This window comes from Lutra lutra, chromosome 5 (genome assembly GCF_902655055.1).
Source record: "Lutra lutra chromosome 5, mLutLut1.2, whole genome shotgun sequence".
Classification (NCBI taxonomy): domain Eukaryota; kingdom Metazoa; phylum Chordata; class Mammalia; order Carnivora; family Mustelidae; genus Lutra; species Lutra lutra.
This window is the reverse complement of record NC_062282.1, coordinates 151,310,761-151,331,016: the sequence shown is the minus strand read 5'-3', so window position 1 is coordinate 151,331,016 and position 20,256 is coordinate 151,310,761. Positions and strand designations below refer to the sequence as shown.

Sequence of the window (20,256 nt, the reverse complement as noted above, 5' to 3'; positions counted from 1 at the left end):
TGGGTGAGGGTCCAAAGATCATCTTTCCCAACCTCCCTGAGAAGGTCTATAGGCACTGGCTAGCCTCTGGGGCTGGGCTTAGGGCAGCCACTCAGCCAGTCAGTTCTCTTTGAAGCATAAGCACAGCCAAGAGGGAAGAGGGGAAGGTGCATTACCAGTGTGAAGACAAAAGGGGAAGGGTGGGTCCATCATGTGATGACTCCCACAGTGGACAGTGACAACAGTGGGTGGGTGGGCTGGAGCATATGTTCTTCTTAAAAAAAAGGGGGGGGGGAGGACACCAGATAGGACCTGGGGGAGTGGGGTGCTTGGAGGATAAGTTTCAGGGCTTTCAGTAAATATCTCAACTGTTGAGGACCTAAAGTATCCAAGTCACTGGGTCCAACTTCCTCCCTCCCATTAGACATAAGGACGGGGTGGGGGATCCACAAGAGGGGAGAGGCTGGTGGCCCCAAGTTCCACCCTCCTACCCGTCATCAGGTAATAAAAGTTACTCTGAGGTAAACCAGACCAAATGTCCCTCCTTCCACCACCACGCAGCAGGCAAGCAGCTCCATCCCGGATGGACACCAACTACCCAAGAAGTCACACATCGGTCCCCCACCCACCCTGCCGGCGCGGCCACGTGAGGTCCAAGACACAGGCGGTTTCCATACTAGCAAAATACTTTTATTATTTTATAATGATAAAAGAAGGAAAGTAAAGATTTCTTTTTGGTGTATACCAGAGTTAAGGGCAGTAGAAGAATAAGGGAATTAATGGGATTTTTATGTACTTTGATGACAATAAAAAGTTAACAATACCAACTGTTTGCCATAAAACTTATCATACTCCCCCAAAACACATATATAAAGGATCATAGTTTTAAAATCTATAAAAGTAAAAAATATACAGTCAGAAACTCTAACGCTTATTTCCTCTTTAATATAAAATTGTAAACATTTATTTACACAAAGCAAATGTGTATAACAAAGTCCGAGCACCCTTCTTTTGAGTCATGGCTCCTGGAAGAGGGGATTTGCACTGAAGCGGAGACGTCTCCTCCCCTGACTCCCCAAAAACCAGATTCATAAATAAAGCCATGGGCAGCTCCCTGGGGGGACCCCAAGCATCACATTTTATTGCTCTGACACTGCAGCGAGAAGCCTGCTGTCTGTCTGGAGGCCCAAGGACTAAGGCAGGGGCAGCCCTCCCCAGGAGGGGACAGAGGTGAGCAGCCAGAGGCAGACCAGGAGAGGAACAGGACCCATCACCAGCCTTCAGCCCTCTATTTTTGGTAGAAAACCCGCTGAAGTCACCCTCTTCCCCTTCAGATTGGGGAACTCACACAGAGGGTGGAGTCTTCACTGGCTTTATGATTCATTCCCTTCTTTGAAAGCTAAATTCAGCATCTGGGAGGGCAAGGGAGGGCATTTAAAGGGGAAATGGCCCAGACACCACCCAAGGTGGCAAATGGCTATTATAGAGAAGAGGATCTGAGGGTCCAAGTACCCCCAGCAAAGGCACTGCTGGTGCAGAATAATTACCCCTGTGTGCACAACCCTTCGTCCCCTCAAAAGCCACTCAGGCTGCCCACGCAGATTATCTTCCCTGGCTCAATTCTTTACATAGGACACTCCTTGAATCATCTACTTTGAGACTCCAGGGAAATAAACACGGGGTTTCAGTTTGTCCCGAGACCACTCTGCATGGAAGCCACTCTTCTCAGTGTCCTCTCTGCTCTCTGACACTGTTTAAAAGGGTCTCACCCTGCACTTACCACTCTGCTTTCATTCTAACCCAAGTGCTCTCTCCATCTGTGTTGTCCAGAAACAGCCCACAGGGAATCCTGTTTTGTGGACTTTTAGCTTAGTCAAGTCCATAGACCTTCAGAGAGACATCCACTCAAATCCCGAGAAGGATGTATTAGTGTTATAAAGCCATTCTCTTCAAAAAGTGCAAGTCATCTGGCGTGGGAGAGTGGCCAAAGTGGTGAAACCAAGTGGAATTCTCTCCTCCAGCCTGGCCTGCACCCCTCCCCCTTCGGGGCCCCCACACTCCTGGCTTTCCCTCCTTCCCCCGCACCCTTGCCTTCCCACCTACAACGCTGGGGCTCCCTAAGGGATTTTAGTGACTCCCCACCAATCTGGTACACTGCCTTCAAGAGGTTTTCCATTTGGGCTGGAGAGACAAAGAGGGGAGGCAGGAAGGTCACGGGAACTGGAGATGAGGTGAGGACCTCTGTGCGCAGCTCAGCTAGGATCACCTTCCTGATACAGCAAATCCCAGTTTTCAGAGAAACTGCAGAAGGAGGGCAAAGACAGACACAGGCACCCCAAACATTCCATTTCAGCACGTAGCCTGGGGGCAAGTCATGAGTGTCGACCCAGAGGGTGCAGCACTGTGGGAGGAGGAAGAAGGCAAGTGGCTGGAGAGGCCACATCTGTGTTCCCAGCGCTGCCACCTTGTGGCATCCTGTTCTTTTTTGGCACATACAGTCACAGGCTGACGGAAATGATCTCCCAGGGACCCTCTCTATCCCCTGAAAAGCAGACAAAGAGCAGGAATAAGAAAGGCTCTTGACCACAAGGAAACCCTCAGTTCCAATGCCAATCAGTTTAAACCACCACCTATCCTAATCGGTCTTCAAATCTTTAAAAACATTTTTTAAAATCTTTTCTATGCTACAAATTGTGAATGGTTCTGCTATACAAAGTTGCAACGAAACCTGTCCCCAGCCTTGGGGCAAGTGGTGAAATCTTGGATTAAGTCAACACGATGGCACACATCGTGGGGTTTCACCGTCGTTATTCTTGGGTTTTTTTTTGGTCATTTAGATAGAAAACCACCTGCAGAACCCTGTCCTGCTGTCCCAACACCAGGCAGTGGATGCCAGCAGAGGGGCTGGGGCCAGCCCGACGGACCGCAACTGCTGGCTGGGAGCTGGAGGTCAGGGGGTGGGGTCCCCGAAGACCCTGGCCAGGGCCCGCCTCAGCCCTGGGGCTCCAATCCCACCCCTTAGCCCTGTTCTCTGGGCCACGAGCTTTTGGTCCAAAGTAGTTGATATTTCTTGAATCTGAGAACAAAAATACAGGCTGTACGAACACTGAGAACACTGCAAACCCTCCAGTTACTGAGGCCCTAAAAGGTCGTCCAAATCATTCATCCACTCTTCCGAAGTCCTGTTCTTCAGCAGGGAGTCGATCAGGTCGGCATCTCCGGCCATGCTGGCCAGCCCACTGGCCCCCGGCTGCCCGCTGTAGGCAAAGGGCAGCTCCTGGCCCGCGGTCCGCACAGGGTATGCCTGAGTGCAGTGCAGTCCCGCCCGGCCTCCCATGGGTGGTGCCGGGCTCTGGCTGAAGGCCCCCAGCTCAGGCCCACTGGGGCTCAGGCCCGGCAAGCCTGGCTGTGGGGCTCCCTGGGGAGGTGCTGGGGCGGGGGCACTGGTCCTCTGCTGCGCATTCACTGGGGGCAGCATGGACCCCGCCGCGGCTGCCGAGCTCATGGGGGCCATGGGCCTGCTGGGCATTGCCTGGGAGAATTGGGGGCTGGACATTTTCATGTGGGCCTGCTGCATGTGGAAACTGGAGGCTGCCGTGAAGGGGCTCACGGTGCTGTTCCCCGGGGTCTGGCTGCTCAAGTTTGGCAGGCCCTGATGTGGCCACGAGGCGTTCTGGCCTCCCACAGTGGCTGACACCCTTGGGACTTGTGGCTTGGTTAAGCCAGAGTTCATAGTCCCCTTATTGTGCTGCTGGGAGAGGCTGGAGTTCCCCAGAGAGTTCTGCCCGTAGGCAGTGGAGACAGAGGTGTTCTGGCCCAAGCCAGTCTGCCGTGCGATGTGGGCATGTCCGTTGGTGGCCTGTGGTGGCGGCTGGGCAACGATCTGGGTGATGCCGGAGGCCATGCCGTAGAGACCGCCCTGCGGCAGGCTTTGGGAGCCAGTGAACTGAGCCACACCCCGGTCCTGTGGGCCTGAGTTTGAAGGAAGAGAGGAAACCGAAGTGTGTCCAGGGCCCATTGGCATCAGATTCCCAGACTGAGGGAACCCTCGAGGACAGCTGGAGTTAGATGGCCCCAAGTTGTTCATGCCAGGCACAGCACCAGCGGACCCTAGAAGGCAGAGAAGAGCCAGTCAATCGAGCTGGCATTTCTGGGCCCGCTGCCACCGAGAGGCTCTAGGACCCCAGCTGCAGGCACTGTTCTCTGGCGTGAAAGGCCAAATCAGAACACCAGGTATCTTAAGGTCAGTGGACCCTCAAAGAAGACGGCCCTGTGGGCCAAAGGGGAGCAGGTTTCCCACAGGGTGGAATGGAGGCCAGTCTGGAGCAGTGATGAATTTAAGACGAGCTCAGAGGAGGGGGCCAAAGCCCAGGGCGGGGGAAGCCAGGAGACTCAATGATTCACCAGTCAAAGGCCCACTCTGTTTCTGCTTCGTGGGAGCCCCACGCCAGCATGGCGGACTCCAAGATAGATATGGCCCAGGGTCTGCCTCGGGGAGGCAAAGGCTCTGTGGTATGACAGGGTGGTAACAACAGCTGGCAGGGCAGGGGACCAGAGGCTCAGTGCCTTGGAAGATCTGGGGACGGCTTCAGAAAAATGGTCACAAAGACATCGGGTTTTCAAAGGGTTGAATTGAAAAACTGATTTCAACAGTTTGGAGAAACGTAATATTCTAGACAGAGAAGAGAGTGTGAAAATGCCAGAGTTACGAGAGGTGGTCTGTGTGGGGAGCTCTGTGGCTGGGGTATGGGGAGGGTGTCCCCACAGGCTGGGGATACAACTGGACAGAGAGCTGTGGCCAGACTCAGGGAAGCTGCGGGGGGCATGTCAAGGGCAGGAATGCAGGGCAACAGGGCAAGTAGATGGCAACAGTGGTTCCAGGCCCAGGCAGTGGTTACTCAGATCACTCAGGGGAGGGGTGTGTGAGCTGCTGGCACTGTCGGGGTGAAAGAGGGAGGGTGTGAGGTCCTCTCATATTCCTGGAGGGATGGCCCAAGCAAGGGCAGTCAGGTTCCCGTGCACATCTGAGATGTGACAGCTGAGACCTCCGAGTGCTATCTGCCTATGACACCAAAGTGAGCCGACAGGAAGAAAGAGAAGCAGTAAAAAGGTCACACAAACTACCCCAAGTCTCTCCTTAACTAGAAAATGAGAGGGTCACTTTTTGAAGGCACATCACAGCAGAAACAAAGAACTTTCTTAAGAATTACAGAACCCATTTCCTATTGGTTAGCTATCCTCCAGCCAGAAATGATTTCACTTCAAAAGACGGCATGGCCAGAGTGTCCGCCAAAGTGGTCTGCCCCTGTGACCCTTTCCCCCCGACCCTGGGCCTGCAGGCTCTACCAGCACACTGATGTTTACACAAGCCAGTTGATCTAGTTAGCTCTTAGCAGGAAGCCATGCAGACAGCAAGAGCCACCCACTGCGTCCCGTGCTGCCTGCGCCACCTCTGCGGTCCCCTCACCTGGGAACTGTCCAACCTGCTGGGGGAAGGTGCTCTGGGATGGGTCCTGGTACTGGGGAGGCGGACGTGTCAGGTGCCGCTGAAACTGCTGCTTCTCCTAGAAAATGCCAAGGATGGAAGAACAAAACAACAAGACCCACATAAAACAAAAACAATAGAGTCAGAGCAGACAAAAGCACACCCCTATGTTTGTTACTCACAGATGCGTTCCTGTGGACACAATGCTTATGGTTTCGTTTGGGGGATTTTTAATAAACTGTGTGAAACAGAACAATGGCATAGACCTAAGGAGCAATGATTTAAAAAAGAAAACAAAAACAACGGTGGTGTATTGGTTTAAAAAAAGTTGGGCGGGGAGCGCCTGGGTGGCTCAGTCGGTTGGGTGTCCCACTCTTGGTTTCGGCTCAGGTCACGGTCTCAAGACCGTGAGATGGAGCCCTGTATCAGGCTCGGAGCTGGGCATGGGGCCTGCTTAAGATTCTCTCTCTCCCGCTGCCCCTCTCCCAAAGTTGGGAGGGCAGATCAGGCAAATGCGAATCAAAACCACAGTGCCATACCATTTCACGCCCACCAGGAAGGCGAGAACCAAAAAGACAAGTACGAGAAAGCTGAAAAGAGACTGGCGCTCTCACGCCACTGTGGGCATGTAAAATGGCATGGCTGCTTGGGAGAACAGTCTGGCAGCTCCTCGCAGGGCACCAAGTAAGAGCTACCACAGGACCCAGCAATTCCTGGAATACACTCAACAGAGCTGAAAACCTCCAACCATAAGAAGGGGAAACAACCCAAATGTCACCAACCGGTGAATGGATAAATCAAATAGAGCTTATCCACAAAAGAGAGTACTGCTCAGCCACTGGTGTGCACCACAACACAGGTGGTAGCTTTTTTTAAAGATTTTATTTATTTACTTGACAGAGAGATCACTAGTAGGCAGAGAGGCAGGCAGAGACAGAGGGGGAAGCAGGCTCCCTGCTGAGCAGAGAGCTGGTGTGGGGCTCAATCCCAGGATTCTGAGAACATGACCTGAGCCGAAGGCAGAGGCTTAACCCACTGAGCCACCCAGGTGCCCCAACAGGCGGTAGCTTTAAATGGGCATATGGCTTCTTTTTAGGGGCTGAAAACAGATGAAATCGACTGTGGTGATGGTTGCACTCCTGTGTGAATATAGTGAAAACCACTGAATTGTACACTTCAAATGGGTGGATTCAAGGTCACATGACTCGAGTCCCAATAAAGCTGGTATTTTTAAAAATGGCAGAACTGAGGCAGAGATGTGGGCTTTAAAGTCATTCTCAATCACCTTTGTCTTCTGGGTAGCTGCTGCTTCTCTTATGACTTTAAAGATGGAATCTGAAATCCCAAGCACTGCTGTCACCATGGTGTCTGTGCACCAGACTTGGGGACCGAGCAGGTGAACTGCAGGATGTGAGGTGGGTGGGTGGGGCTTGGCGGGCCTGATTCTAGAACTCAAGGGCCGCAGGGACATTTCCATTTGCCTGTGTCATATTCTGGCTCATCACAAACTACGCTTACAACAAAGCCAGATCCCACATTGAACCAGGAGACCAAGGAGCTCAGTGCTCTGGCAGTTGCAGACACAGGACATGGAAAAACATCCCTAACAAATATAGTTTAAGCCACAGACTTGCCTTCATGAATCCCCACCAAGTGACACGAAAGCTGCTTCTGACACAGGCCACCACTGCCTGAGAAACGCCACACTCCTGTGAAGGGGCTGAAAAGGGCAAGGGGGGGGCACCTGGGTGGCTCAGTTGCTCAAGGGGAGTCTGCTTGAGTCTTTCGCTCTAAAATAAATCAATCAATCTTTAAAAAAAATTTAGGGGGGCGCCTGGGTGGCTCAGTGGGTTAAGCCGCTGCCTTCGGCTCAGGTCATGATCTCAGGGTCCTGGGATCGAGTCCCACATCGGGCTCTCTGCTCGGCAGGAAGCCTGCTTCCCTCTCTCTCTCTCTCTCTCTGCCTTCCTCTCCGTCTACTTGTGATCTCTCTCTGTCAAATAAATAAATAAAATCTTTAAAAAAAAAAAATAAAATAAAAAAAAAAATAAAATTTAGGGGCGCCTGGGTGGCTCAGTGGGTTAAAGCCTCTGCCTTCGGCTTGGGTCATGATCCCGGGGTCCTGGGATCGAGCCCCATGTGGGGCTCTCTGCTCGGCGGGGAGCCTGCTTCCTCCTCTCTCTCTGCCTGCCGCTCTGCCTACTTGTGCTCTCTGCCAAATGAATAAATAATCTTAAAAAAAATAATAATAAAGTTTAAAAAAATTTAGAAAGGGCAAAGGACACACAGCAGGCCCATACACACGCGCACGCACGCATACACAGCGGGGCTGACGGCCGAGCAGCGACACCGGAGGCAGGTGAAGATGCAGCTGGCGGGGGTCGTCTTCCCCTCCCGCTTTACCTGTTCTGCCAGAAGGTGCTGCTGCCTTTGTAAGAACTGCTGCTGCTGCAGATGCTTTTGCTGCTGCTCCCGCTGTTTCTGCTGGTCCAAAAGCAAGTGATGCTGCTTCATGACTGCCGCCTGCTGCTGGCTGCTGAGATAGGGGGCGCTGCTGCGCGTGCTGGCCGCGGATGCCGTGGGCGGCTGGCTCCCCACGCCACCTGCCGGGGCAGCCACAGGGACACTGGGCGGGTTCTGCTCCTGTGAGCGCAGAGAAGGGGTGGGTCTCAGGTCAGGGGGCACACAGTGGAGTCTACAAGCTTCTGCCCATTGCACCCTACCCAGTCACTGCAGAGCCAAGGGCACACGTCCTCCAGGGCCAGGTGGAGAGGAGAACACCCGCGTATCCTGGCACAGCAAGAAGCAGCGTAACCAGTGGTAAAGACAAGACTTGACATCTAAGCCCATCTATTCGCACGCATGACTCCCGGTCGGCAGCCGGAGCTTCTAAATCCTCACTTTCTGGAATGCGTGAGTGCAGATGGGCCCCCAGAGGAGGAACCCTCTGCCGGATGGAGACAAGATGTTCCAAGCGGGCCAACCTCATGTCCCCCGCCATGGGACTGTCCCTGAACTGCCTGAAGCCGTACCACGTGTCTGTCTGTGTAGAGCATTTTCCTGGGAGCAGACTGCTGGGCTTTTGTCAGATACGCTCACAAAATACTGAATATCAATGAAAACTTGAATAAATATTCTCAATTAACACAAAGGGTAGAAGTGAGAGTCATGTCAGAGGCTCCATAGTATTATCCCGTCATGACTTACATTTAAAAGGGGGGAAATTGGGGTGCCTGGGTGGCTCAGTGGGTTAACCCTCTGCTTTTGGTTCAGGTCATGATCTCAGGGTCCTGGGATCGAGCCCCGCATTAGGCCCCCTGCTCAGCAAGAAGCCTGCTCCATCCCCCAACTCCCGCCTGCCTCTCTTCCTACTTGCAATCTCTGTCAAATAAATAAATAAAATCTTGGAGAAAAAAAAAATAAAGAAAAAAAGGGGGAAATTTAACTTGAAAAGGGAAAAAGGGAAAAAGCAATGATCATTTAAAGGATCTCAACGTTCCAGTCCTTATGAGCCTGGACATTTCATCCTTACAAGAGTCTAATCTTCGAGCAGATGCACCGAGGTAATTTGCTCACCCGCCCCCCCCCTCCAAGTCTCCAGGCTCAGGCTCTGAGTGCTTTGTGAGGCGCTAAGCACTGGCAGTTGTCACGCTCTTAAGGATGCTCCCAGGGCTGTGCAGAGCTTCCTGGCTGGCAGTGGCAGCAGCAGCATCAACATTTACATGCATGCACTCCTGCTGGGAGATGCCCAATCTACTTCCAGTTTGGGGCAATTAGAAATAACGATGCAATGAATATCCTGTATCTAACTTTCCTATTTTTTTAGGGATTGTTTCTTGCAGGGGTATAATGTGTTGATGCTTACGAACATTTTTATGGCTTAAGAAGAATATCTAATGCCAAATTACTTCCTACCAGCACCAGGCCTGTGTACACACCCTCCTCACCAGAAGGACATTGACTTCCCAATTTTTATCATTACCAACACTGGGATTTTAATATTTAAAATTTCATAAATCCACACCGAAAGCCACAAGGGTACTGGCCGCAGGCTTCCTTATAGTCATGAAGACCCAGAGACGACGGGGTACACCAACACCAGGGCATGCCTCAAAACTGTGGCCACACAACTGGTAACAAGTATCAAGAGAGCTACATGTCCAGACATGAAGGACAGTCCAGGACACTCTGTGGAGGGAAAAAACAAGTGCGCTCCCCTCTGTCCTGGAGGAAGCTGGGGGGACACGCCATCACTGTGAGAAGGTTGCCAGGGAAGAGACATCTTCGAACACATCTGACCATGAGGAGAAATGCAAACAGTGATCATGGTAAGACTGGTGCTTGACCATTCTCCATCCTACAGAGCTCTGCCAGGCTGCATGGGGTTTAAATCTTAAGGTACTTTGCAAAGATCTGAAAGGTGGTTTAAAATTTAAAAAGGCAAAGCCTCTAAGAAGCACATCAAGTGTGACCTCTCCCTGCAGAACACAGACCACACCTGACTGAATTTATGCTGCATGGCAGGCAGGAGAACTCAATGCCTCCACCCAGGTGCCCAGTGATGCCTCAAACATATGGATACTTTAAACCAAGTTACACCAGGGAATTCTACCTTATTTTTGCTTATTCAGAATCGAGCCCACTTTGCTCAGCCGATTTTCTCCTCCCAGGGACTCAAAGGCCAAGGGCAGCTGTTCCCTGCCTCCCTCCCGCTGACCACAGGGGTACACAGTGACAGAGAGGGAAGCCTCGAGCTCACCTGGTTAGGTGGAACCAGTGACCGGAAGGGCATGTTTCCTGGCTTTGGTTTCATCAGAAACAAGGAGTTCTGCTCATTGCTCAGATGAGGCAGCTGCTGGGGAAGGTAAGCCATGAGGGCGGTCTTGCTCTGGCCGGACGCGGGGCCGCCTTGCCCGCAGTCGGCTTTGTAATGAGACAGGGGTTTGGTGTTGCCGTAGTCCAGCACCGAGCCCTGGCTAGGCACGGTGCTCTGATTCAGGTTACTTGACGGTGGGTGACTCAGCAGGTTCACATGGCCAGCCTGGAGGTAGGGGCCTCCGGGCCGCGGGGAGCTCTTGTTCACTCCGGGCATCATGAGCAGTTTGGGGCTGGTAAAGTCTTGCTTGTAGCCGGGAGGGCTGGCAGGCTTCTCCAAGGGATAAGGGACGTTCAGGGGGCTGTGGGAGGGGCCGGTCTGCTGCCATGGGGACATCTGGCCTGGGGCTGGTGCGGAGGCGGCTGGCTGTGGGTTTTGGAGCATCTGCTCGCGCTTCTGCTTGGCAGCGATCTGCTGCAGCTGGTGGGCAGAGGACAGCTCCGAGGCCCCTCCTGGGCCCTGGCTGGGCAACACCACACCAGAGAGGGCTCTTGGGGCATTCTGGGCCTGCACTGATGCCGGCATCAGGGTGGGACTGGGGTTGTCGGCCCCGGGCTGACCAGAGGCGTGGAACAGAGGTTGAGCGCCCCCCAGGCTGGGTGACTCTGTGCTGCCAGAGCCAGCTGAAGGCCCCATAAAGGTCTGTCCTGCAGACCCAGCCCTCACTTGTGGAGAGCCTAACTGTTCTTGTTCAAAGGCTGCCGGAGAGAATTCTGTCTTAATATTAATGTCCTGTGCCAATGGGGTCTGTGTGGCTGACCCAGATGACTCTGGGTCTTTCTTCTCTTCAAAGTCCTCATTAAACAGATCCTTCATGTCTTCATCGGGCACTGACCTGTTCAGCTCCTCGATAAGCTCCTTCCACTCCTGCTCGTTAAGGTTGAGGTCAGGCATGAGGTTGCTCTGAGATATGGAGCCCCCGGCCCCTGTGATCATGCAAGGCAGGTCATCGACGGGCTCTTGCTTCAGCTCTTTATTCAGGCTCAGAGGAAAGGGCTCCCCGGGGTGGCTGCCCCCGTTCAAGTGGAGGCTCGCATCTGCCAGACACTTCTTGCTGAGGGAGTCCAGCCCCAGGGAGTGCTTGCTGCCAGCCTGCAGTGCCTCGGTGCCGGGCTTGTCAGGCTGCCCCATGGGGGAGGCCGGGGGCAGGCCATTGGAAGCAACGGCTACACCCAGAGGAGCCTCACGCCGGGTCTTCTTGTGTCCAGGAAAGAGGTCTCCATAGCCATTCTGCTGCTCGCCATTCTGAGGAGAGGTGGTGCTATCGAGGTTCCTCTTCACCGTATCGTGGAGATGCTGCAAAACATGGACAAGAGGGACTTAAGACACAGCATCCTGTAGGAGGCCCCTCCGCGTCTATTGGTGACGTCAGTCGAGGCCCACATCCCACAGCACTCTAATGATTGTGCTTGTCCAGCTCATGCTCCCTCCACCCCCACTACCCTTCTCCCACGTCCCATGGCTGGGCCTGACTCCCGACCACTACCTGCGCTCCAGGAAAGTGAGCGCGCGTCAGTCAGCACATGGGTTCCTGGCTTCTGGGGCCCTCTCTTCCCACAGGACGCAAGCCTGATGCTGCCCATAGTCATCTAGTCAGAGAGTGTGCCCAAGAATGGAGCCAATGAGAAAGAACCAGAAGATACAGATCCGTTCTCGAGGGCGCTAAGTCCGGGTTGTACAGGAGACCATTGCCCCTGGACTTTTCACTTCGGGGAACCAAAGAATTCCTCCTGTGTTTAAGCTGATTTAACGTGGATTTCTATCGCTTTCCGCAGGAAGGAGCCCTGGTTGCTAGGGGCTCCTTCTCAGGCCTCAGTGGGGGCAGCTCATGAGCACCAGGCCACGCTTCCTGCCCTGTGCAGCTTCTCGAGGAGCCACTGCCTGGCCCCATCCCTTCTCCCCAGGCAGGGCTGCTCCCATGTGCCCACCCTCCTCCCTGCGGCAGGCCAAGCAGCTTCCAATCTCCTGTGCCCAGTCACGAGCCCCAACAAACCCCACTTCTTATCAGAAGCATTCCTCTGAGCACAGCCAGTATGCCCAGTATGCCTTACACTGCTGTCCTTGCTTCCCCCTCTTCTCCTCAGAGGGTTTGTTCAGCTAACCTTCCTAACAGTCCACCTTGTATGGGGGGACAAGGGCTGTGTGCAGATCAAGACAAAAGTGGTGGCTGCTGTGGAATTCATGCGCCACAGAACCCAAGCAGACACGGCTACAGAAGAAGACAGAGGCCCTCCAGAAACAGCTGAGCAACTGTGCCCTGAGACAGGGCTCCAGATGCAGGGGTTTCGTGAAGAGAATGTGACAATGAAAGTGGGGAGGAGAGAAGGTGGTATCGTTCCACTCCTTCCCCAGCATTGTTTTCAGCTCCTGGGACAGGACTCCTCCAAGTGGAGGTACCTACACTTAGCTCTTAACAGGGTGCTACTCCTTTCCAGGCTTACTTTGGTTACATTTTTGTCCTTCACCCTTCCTCCCACTGACCCTAAGTATCTACACCATGCTATTTACATAGTTCCGAATGGTAGCTTTCATTGTATCTTTAAATAGCCACCAGAGGAGTCAGTAGCACCTAGAACTCCAGACCGCTGTCGTCCGGCTACAGAGAAGGGCTACACAGACCCAGGGCAGCAGCCCGAGAAGCCTGCGTGCGTGAGCGCTCTGACCCGGACTCCTGCCTAGATACAAATGCACAACGAGCAAGGAAACAAGGAGGGCAAATTTTCTCAATCTGGAGTTCCAATTCCATTGCTCCCTTGCCTTCAAGATTTCCCGCTTTCTTTACTGTTAAAGCCCACTGCACAGGGCTCTATAAATCCTGGCTGAGTCTGTATTTCTCTAAATCCATGTCTGGGTACCTAAGTCAGCTCCTAAACACTTAGGGATACTCAATAGGCGGAACAGTAGGGCAGAGGTGTAAGCTGATCCTAGGACCCTACAAAAAGACAGCGGCCTTCCTTTCATGTGGGTTCTTCTGCTTCCTGCTGCCACCTAGGGGCGGGAGCGGGGAAGGGACCCATGCTCTTAACATGGACCTTACTAAGATCTACTGTTGGGAAGTTTCCTTTGGGGAAGTCAATTCATAGCCATTTAATCCGTCATAAGGAAATCAAAATGAGTTCATTTTCCTTGGATTTTTTAATCTTTCTATTATTTCTTTTTGGAAAATCATTTGTTCCTCAGTGTCAGCTTGGGGCCATCTGTGAACCTGGGAGCTCAGTTTTCCACTCTCCTAAGAGGGAAGATGGAAATCTAGGAGGTCAGGACACTTGATGAGTCAGCTGGTTGTCCCAGATTAGAAACAGAATCTTTCTTTGCCTGAATAATTATAAAAGCCACCACTCCCTCTTTCAATATCTGCATGCAAACAGCTGCAGACAAGTTCCAAAGGAACAACTCAATTTTGCAATCCCATTACTTTCGGCCAAAGGAAACAGTGGGTCATTTTCTCAACTGCTCACAAAGTGTACCTGGAATGATGTAGGCGGGGGTGAGGAGTGTGGAATGTGGTGGCCCTGGCAGATTTTTCAATCTGGAGCATTTGCAGGAATGCCTGATATGTGCAGGGCACTGGAGAGGAAGACGAAGATGGGTAAACCATGGAGACTAACCTCCGGGAATTTACAACAGAGTGGGCAGACAGCCTGAAAGGATTATAAATTATATAAGAATAAACAGTATAAGAGACAAAGCATCCAAAACTGGCTGCCATGGATAAACACATGGGCTTGCTCTCAGCAGATCTGGTACTTGTGGGTGCTCAGTGCAGAGGCTCCCGTCCTAACCATCAGGGTTCCAGGAGGATCTGGTCCTAGACAACGTGATCTGATGTTCATTTCCTTTGCAAGGGGGTTTTGTTAAAGGGTACCAAGTGCCTGATGCTAAGCTGGAGGCCCTGTACGCTCACCCAGTCTTCCACCAAAGGACCCTGCAGGCCTCTACCACCCACCACTGAAGTTCTAGTGCACTTTCTGGTCAGACTAACCACAGGCTAACACCTGTACTCTTGCACTGAGTTAACAAACACGTGTGGCTGCTTAAGACAGGGGTGGCTCTCTCCTCCATATTCCTTACATGTGGGTAGTCACCTGGGGCAGCACCAGTGCTTCCTGCTCCTTCTCAGGTCCTCTTTTCCTCGGTCATCCTCCTATCAGCCAAACACGACCCCCTAACCCCCGTCTGGAGAGTCAGTACCCTGACCCACTGCAATATGGGTTCCATCCTCTGGGGATGCTGGATGCAGATGAGTAGAAGGGAGAATTTAGAGCTGCTTTCCCTGAGGCCAGCAAAGACCTTGGTGCTGTTAAATGCAGTCCACAATTTCAGTCTTTCCCTCCATCATCTGCCTCTTAATAATTCCCTGCATTTTATTTATTTATTTATTTATTTTAAGACTTTATTTATTTGACAGAGAGAGATCACAAGTAGACGGAGAGGCAGGCAGAGAGAGAGAGAGAGGGAAGCAGGCTTCTTGCTGAGCAGAGAGCCCGATGTGGGACTCGATCCCAGGACCCTGAGATCATGACCTGAGCCGAAGGCAGCGGCTTAACCCACTGAGCCACCCAGGCGCCCAATTCCCTGCATTTTAAAGTTCTCTATCCTCTTATTTCTTTACCACATTATCTTGCTTTCTCTTCTACTTTTCTGGTTGTTTCTTCTAGTCTCCTTTGAGATAGGTCTCCCCTTCAAATGAGTATGGGAGTCCTCTTTTTTTTAATTTTTCAAAAAGATTTATTGATTCATTTGAGAGAGAGAGTGTGCATGCGAGTGTATGAGCAGGGGGGAGCGGCAAGTGGAGAGAGAAAAGCCCAAGCAGACTCTTCACTGAGCACAGGCCCAACAAGGGGCTCACTTCCACGACTCATGAGATCATGACCTGAGCCGAAGGCAAGGGTCGGACACCCAAATGAGCCACCCAATTGCCCCCTCTTGTATTCTATACACACTCTGATCTTATCTACTCCCATGGCTTCAAACTCCTATGAATGAACATCACACTCAGAATAGACCCAACTGTCAGGGATCAAGTGCTGATCTATCAGCCCTCACCCTCCATCCAAACCCCTTTTCCATGCTCCCCACGGTACAGCACACTGAGTCACACCAGCCTTCTTACAGTTTCTCAAACGTGCTGTCTGCCTTAGGGCCTTTGCACTTGTTCTCTTTGCCCAAAACACTTCTTCCCCATCTCCCTAGGAGCACATAATTTGGGTCCCTCATCTCCTAAAGTCATAGAACGACTATTCTCCATCTCTCCAACCTATCTCCTTGTTAAGTCCCCCATGGAGGCACTCACGTGAATAAGCCGAGCTTCCCCCATTAGAATGAAAAGCAGAAACCCACTACCTAGAACAGTGCCTGGCACTCAATAAGTATTTGTGAATGAATGTGCTCCTACCCACCATGTCGACAGAGCTCCAGACCCCCGTCTGTCCAACCACCCACCTGATGTGCAGGGTGTACCACAGATAATCCAGACTTAATCTGTCCCAACCTGAAGCAGCCTCTCTCCCAGTCCCATTTTCCTTTCTCTGTTCCTGTCCCCAACAGTGTCACTACCATCCACCTAGCCATATAAACCAGAACCAGAGAATGGCTCTAGCCCCTTCTTTTCCACTCCTTGCATCCAATCAACACCCTTGTCCTGCTGAGCCCACCTCCTCAGCATTCTTGGATCTATCTACACACTAACTTCTCTTGCTTGAATCATTTCAACCATGTCTACAGCCAGGCTCCTTGCAATCTCTGCCTTCAACTACATTCCGTGCTACGGTCAGAGTGACTGCATCGAAGGGCAAATCTGATCCTGTCCCTCTCCTCCTGAAAGCTCTTCAATGGCACCTCGTTGCCCTTAGGTCTTGGTCACCCTCAGCTCAGCTCCGCTGTCCTCCTGGCTCCGGCACTAGTTTTAACTCTCCACCAACTTTCCCACCACACCCATGCTGTACACCAGTGCTACAGCTCCCTGGAGTGCTGCCAAAGTGTAGACTGAAACATACAAATCCTTAACTTTTAAAGGCAGCAATTCAACCTAATACCATACCCACTTTTCCTTCTCCCCTATGTTCTTTTTGTACCCTGTACGGACACTCAGGAACCCTGACTGTTGGTGGAAAAGCCCATCTCCAGGTAAAGTCGACCTACTTTCAAGCACCATTCAAGATTTCAGTGATTTGAGGGGCAATGAAGGAAATCCGTGTTGAGTAGCAACCTCGGGAAGGCACGAGTCTGAGCCAAATGCCACAGGGCCAAGTCATTACTTCCTCAGTGGCCTTGCTGACTGCTCAGTACCTGCCCCTAGCTATTCCTCATGGTGTCAGAATCTCACGCAACCTTCAAAGGCATGCTACGGAGGAGGATCACTGATCCTGTCTTTCAGCAGATGATCCTTGCAGGATGCTTCCCAAGGCGGGAGGCATTGGGGCTCAAAGGAAGGGAAGGGTCTGCTGCCGACCCTCCCTCCTGGCAGCCCCGCCTCCCTCCTGGTCTGATGGGGAAGGGCCCACGTTAACTCTGCTGCCACCTGTGAGGCTGAGCGAGGTGTCTGGTATGAAACCCAGGCAGCAGGGAGTGAGTCAGAGCTGCAAGATGTGAGAATAGCACCTCCCCTCTGCCAAGCATGAAGAAGCCCATCAAGGTGTTGTGACCAGAAAAACGGGCCATGCAGTGAGGAAATCACACATACACACTAAAGAAAAGGAAAAATATCACAGAACCAAATATAACCTGCTTCTAAAGATTCCCACTTTTTTTTTTTTTAAGATTCTATTTATTTATTTGACAGAGAGAGAAACACAGCAAAAGAGGGAATATAAGCAGGGGTGTGGGAGAGGGAGAAGCAGGCTTCCTGTTGAGCAGGAAGCCAGATGCAGGGCTTGATCCAAGACGCCAGGATCATGACCTGAGCTGAAGGCAGACGCTCAATGACTGAGCCACCAGGCGCCCCAAGATTCCCATTTTTTTCTTAAAGGTTTCTTTTTATTTATTTGAGAGAGAGAGAGAGAGAAAGAGATCACAAGTAGGCAGAGGGGGAGCGGGAAGCAGGCTCCCTGCTGAGCAGAGAGCCCGATGCAGGGCTTGATCCTAGGACACTGAATTCATGACGTGAGCCGAAGGCAGAGGCTTAACCCACTGAGCCACCCAGGTGCCCCCAAGATTCCCACTTTTAAGATATTTGTCTTCATAGTTTGGAATCACCAGTGATTTTGGAAGGATGGTAAATACTACAGAGATCAGTAAACACTACTCTTTCCCACTGAATCCACCTGTAAGAACATGCTGAAAATGGCAAGTTCCGAGAAATGCATTTTCCAGAAAACTTTATACTTTGGGGTCCAGACATTTTTACCATAATTTCTTTAATGTTTTATTTTTAACGAATTATAGGTTCCTGTGTCAACTATACTCAAATTTAAAAAATTTTTAAAAAATATCGAGGTTCACAGGAAATTGTAAAGAGAGTACAGAGAGGTCCTATGTATCCTTCCACCACTTTTCCCAGAGGTATCCCCATGCACTGCTCATACACAAGATCCTACTATTTGCCAGACACTGCCCTACTCAAGTTGAGCACAAAATAATTGTAAATTCAGATAAGCACTTGGTTTTTACTGTATTCTAGGCAGGGCACTGGGTCCTGGGTTAAAAATGACAAATAAGGCATGGTTCCTGCTCCCACTAACTGGGATGAGATGGTGGAGCGATGGAGGTGGGACAGAGTATTACGGGTGGAAGGAGAGGGGGGCACCTGAGTTAGGTACTAAAAGAACAAAGAAGTCATCCAGAAGTAGGGGGCAGGCATTCCAGGCTGAGAGGCATAGGCAAGGATACGCAAATGAACACTGAGAGTGGGAGTGGACAGAAGGGAGGCAAGCAGAAAAAATAAGTCGCAGTTTAATATTGCTCAAGTGTAAATGGCACAACAGGAAGTGCTGAAAGTCAGGCTGGGAACGGACGCCAATATGACCCCGAAATGTTATTTAATAATGTGAGATTTCAAAAAATAGACAAAACGAGAGAGTACAGTACACTGAACTCTCATGCGCCTCTCACCCAACTTAAACGACTCTTGGTATTTGGCCATTTTGTTGCATTTCCACCTCCCTATTCCCTACCCCCCAAATTGGATTATTTAAGAAACAAATCCTGGGCATAATACCATTCAACTCACAAATACTTCAGTATGTATCTCTGAAAAGTAAAAACTCTTAAAAATATACATGGGTGTATAATATCCCAATAGCATTATCACACCTAAAAGATTAATAATTATTTTTTTAAAGATTTTATTTACTTATTTGACACAGAGAGAGACAACGAGAAAGGGAACACAAGCAGGGGGAGTGGGAGAGGGAGAAGCAGGGAGCTTGATGCAGGGCTTGATCCCAGGACCCTGGGATCATGACCCGAGGTGAAGGCAGATGCTTAACAACTGAGCCACCCAAGCTCCCCAACACTAATAATTATCACCACCTCAAACACATTAGGATGGCTACAATCCAAAACAAACAAACAAACAAACAAACAAAAACTGAAATAACAAGTGTTGGCAAGGACATGGAGAAACCATATAGTGCGTCTGCTATGGAAAACAGTTTGGTGGTTCCTCAAAAAATAAAAAACCTAGATATACCATGTTAGACAGCAATATCATTTCTAAAAGAATTCCATTTCCAAAAGCACTGAAAGCAAGGACTTGAACAGATAATTTGTAGACTGTGTTCATAGCTGCGAAATCACTGTAGCCAAAAGGTAGAAGCAACCCAAGAGTTCACCAGTGGATGAATGAATAAACTCCATACAATGGAATATTATTCAGGCTTAAAAAAGATGGGGCTCCTGGGTGGCTCAGTGGGTTAAAGCCTCTGCCTTCTGCTCAGGTCATGATCCCAGGGTCCTGGGATCGAGCCCCACATCGGGCTCTCTGCTCAGCAGGGGGCCTGCTTCCCCCTCTCTCTCTGCCTGCCTCTCTGCCTACTTGTGATCTCTGTCTGTCAAATAAATAAATAAAATCTTTAAAAAAAGAGAGAGAGAGACATTCAGACATGTGCTACAATATGGAGTAACCTTGAGGACATTATGTCAGGTGATATAAACCCGTCACAAAAAGACAAATACTGTAGAATTCCACTTACGCGTGGTACCTAGAATCATCGAATTCAGAGACAGAAAGGACAATGGTGGTGTCTGGGGGCTGCGGGGAGAGGGAAGTAGGCAGCTAATGTTTCTGTTCTGCAAGATGAAAAGAGCTATGGAGACGGATGGTGGTAGTGGTTGCACAAACAACATGAATGTACTTAGTACTAGTGTGTATACTTAAAAATGGTTAAGCTGGTAAATTTACACACACACACATACACACACACACGTGTGTATTTTTTTTTTTTTTTTAAAGAGGGAGAGGGAGAGAAAGAATCCCAAGCAGCCTCCATCCTGAGTGTGGAGCCCAACACAGGGCTCGATGCCACATCCCTCTGAGATGACGACCTGAGCTGAAACCAAGTCGGATACTTAAATCAGCTGTGCCATCCAGGCACCCCTTGTTTTATTTTAGTACAATTTAAAAAATTTTTAATTCCTTATTATCATCCTGTAGGCCAGCAGTGTTCAAGTTTCCCTGTCTTAAGATCTTTCCGAGACTAACAAAATAACCCCTTTACTATGGAAAACTTCAAACACACACTAAAATAGGGAGAAAGTAGAATGACCCTCCATGCACTCACTGCCCAAGTGAAACAACGCCCAGCCCATTTTGTCTCATTCATACCCTACCCCTGGGCTAACACAGCAATCATATCATTTCTCCTTATATAGTTCAGCACGCATCACTAAAATATGAAAGTTCTTCAAAAAATAACCACAAAATCATTAGTGAATGTCAAAAAAAAATCAAATCATGGCTGCAGTTTGGTTTATTCAA

The 20,256-nt window shown here is 50.7% G+C and overlaps 1 protein-coding gene across 1 annotated transcript in view; it reads right to left on the bottom strand.

The window, feature by feature from the left end:
- Positions 1-647: 647 nt before the first annotated feature.
- The window catches only part of MAML1 (mastermind like transcriptional coactivator 1), a 45,551-nt gene continuing 25,942 nt past the window's right edge, over positions 648-20,256 (bottom strand). Inside the window, exons 2-5 of the mRNA XM_047729846.1 lie at positions 10,224-11,636; positions 7,868-8,107; positions 5,447-5,543; positions 648-4,089 (exon numbers count right to left, since the gene is read on the bottom strand). Of these exons, the coding sequence (XP_047585802.1) occupies positions 3,110-4,089; positions 5,447-5,543; positions 7,868-8,107; positions 10,224-11,636 (2,730 nt within the window). The 3' untranslated portion in view covers positions 648-3,109. The remainder of the gene's footprint in view (positions 4,090-5,446; positions 5,544-7,867; positions 8,108-10,223; positions 11,637-20,256) is intronic.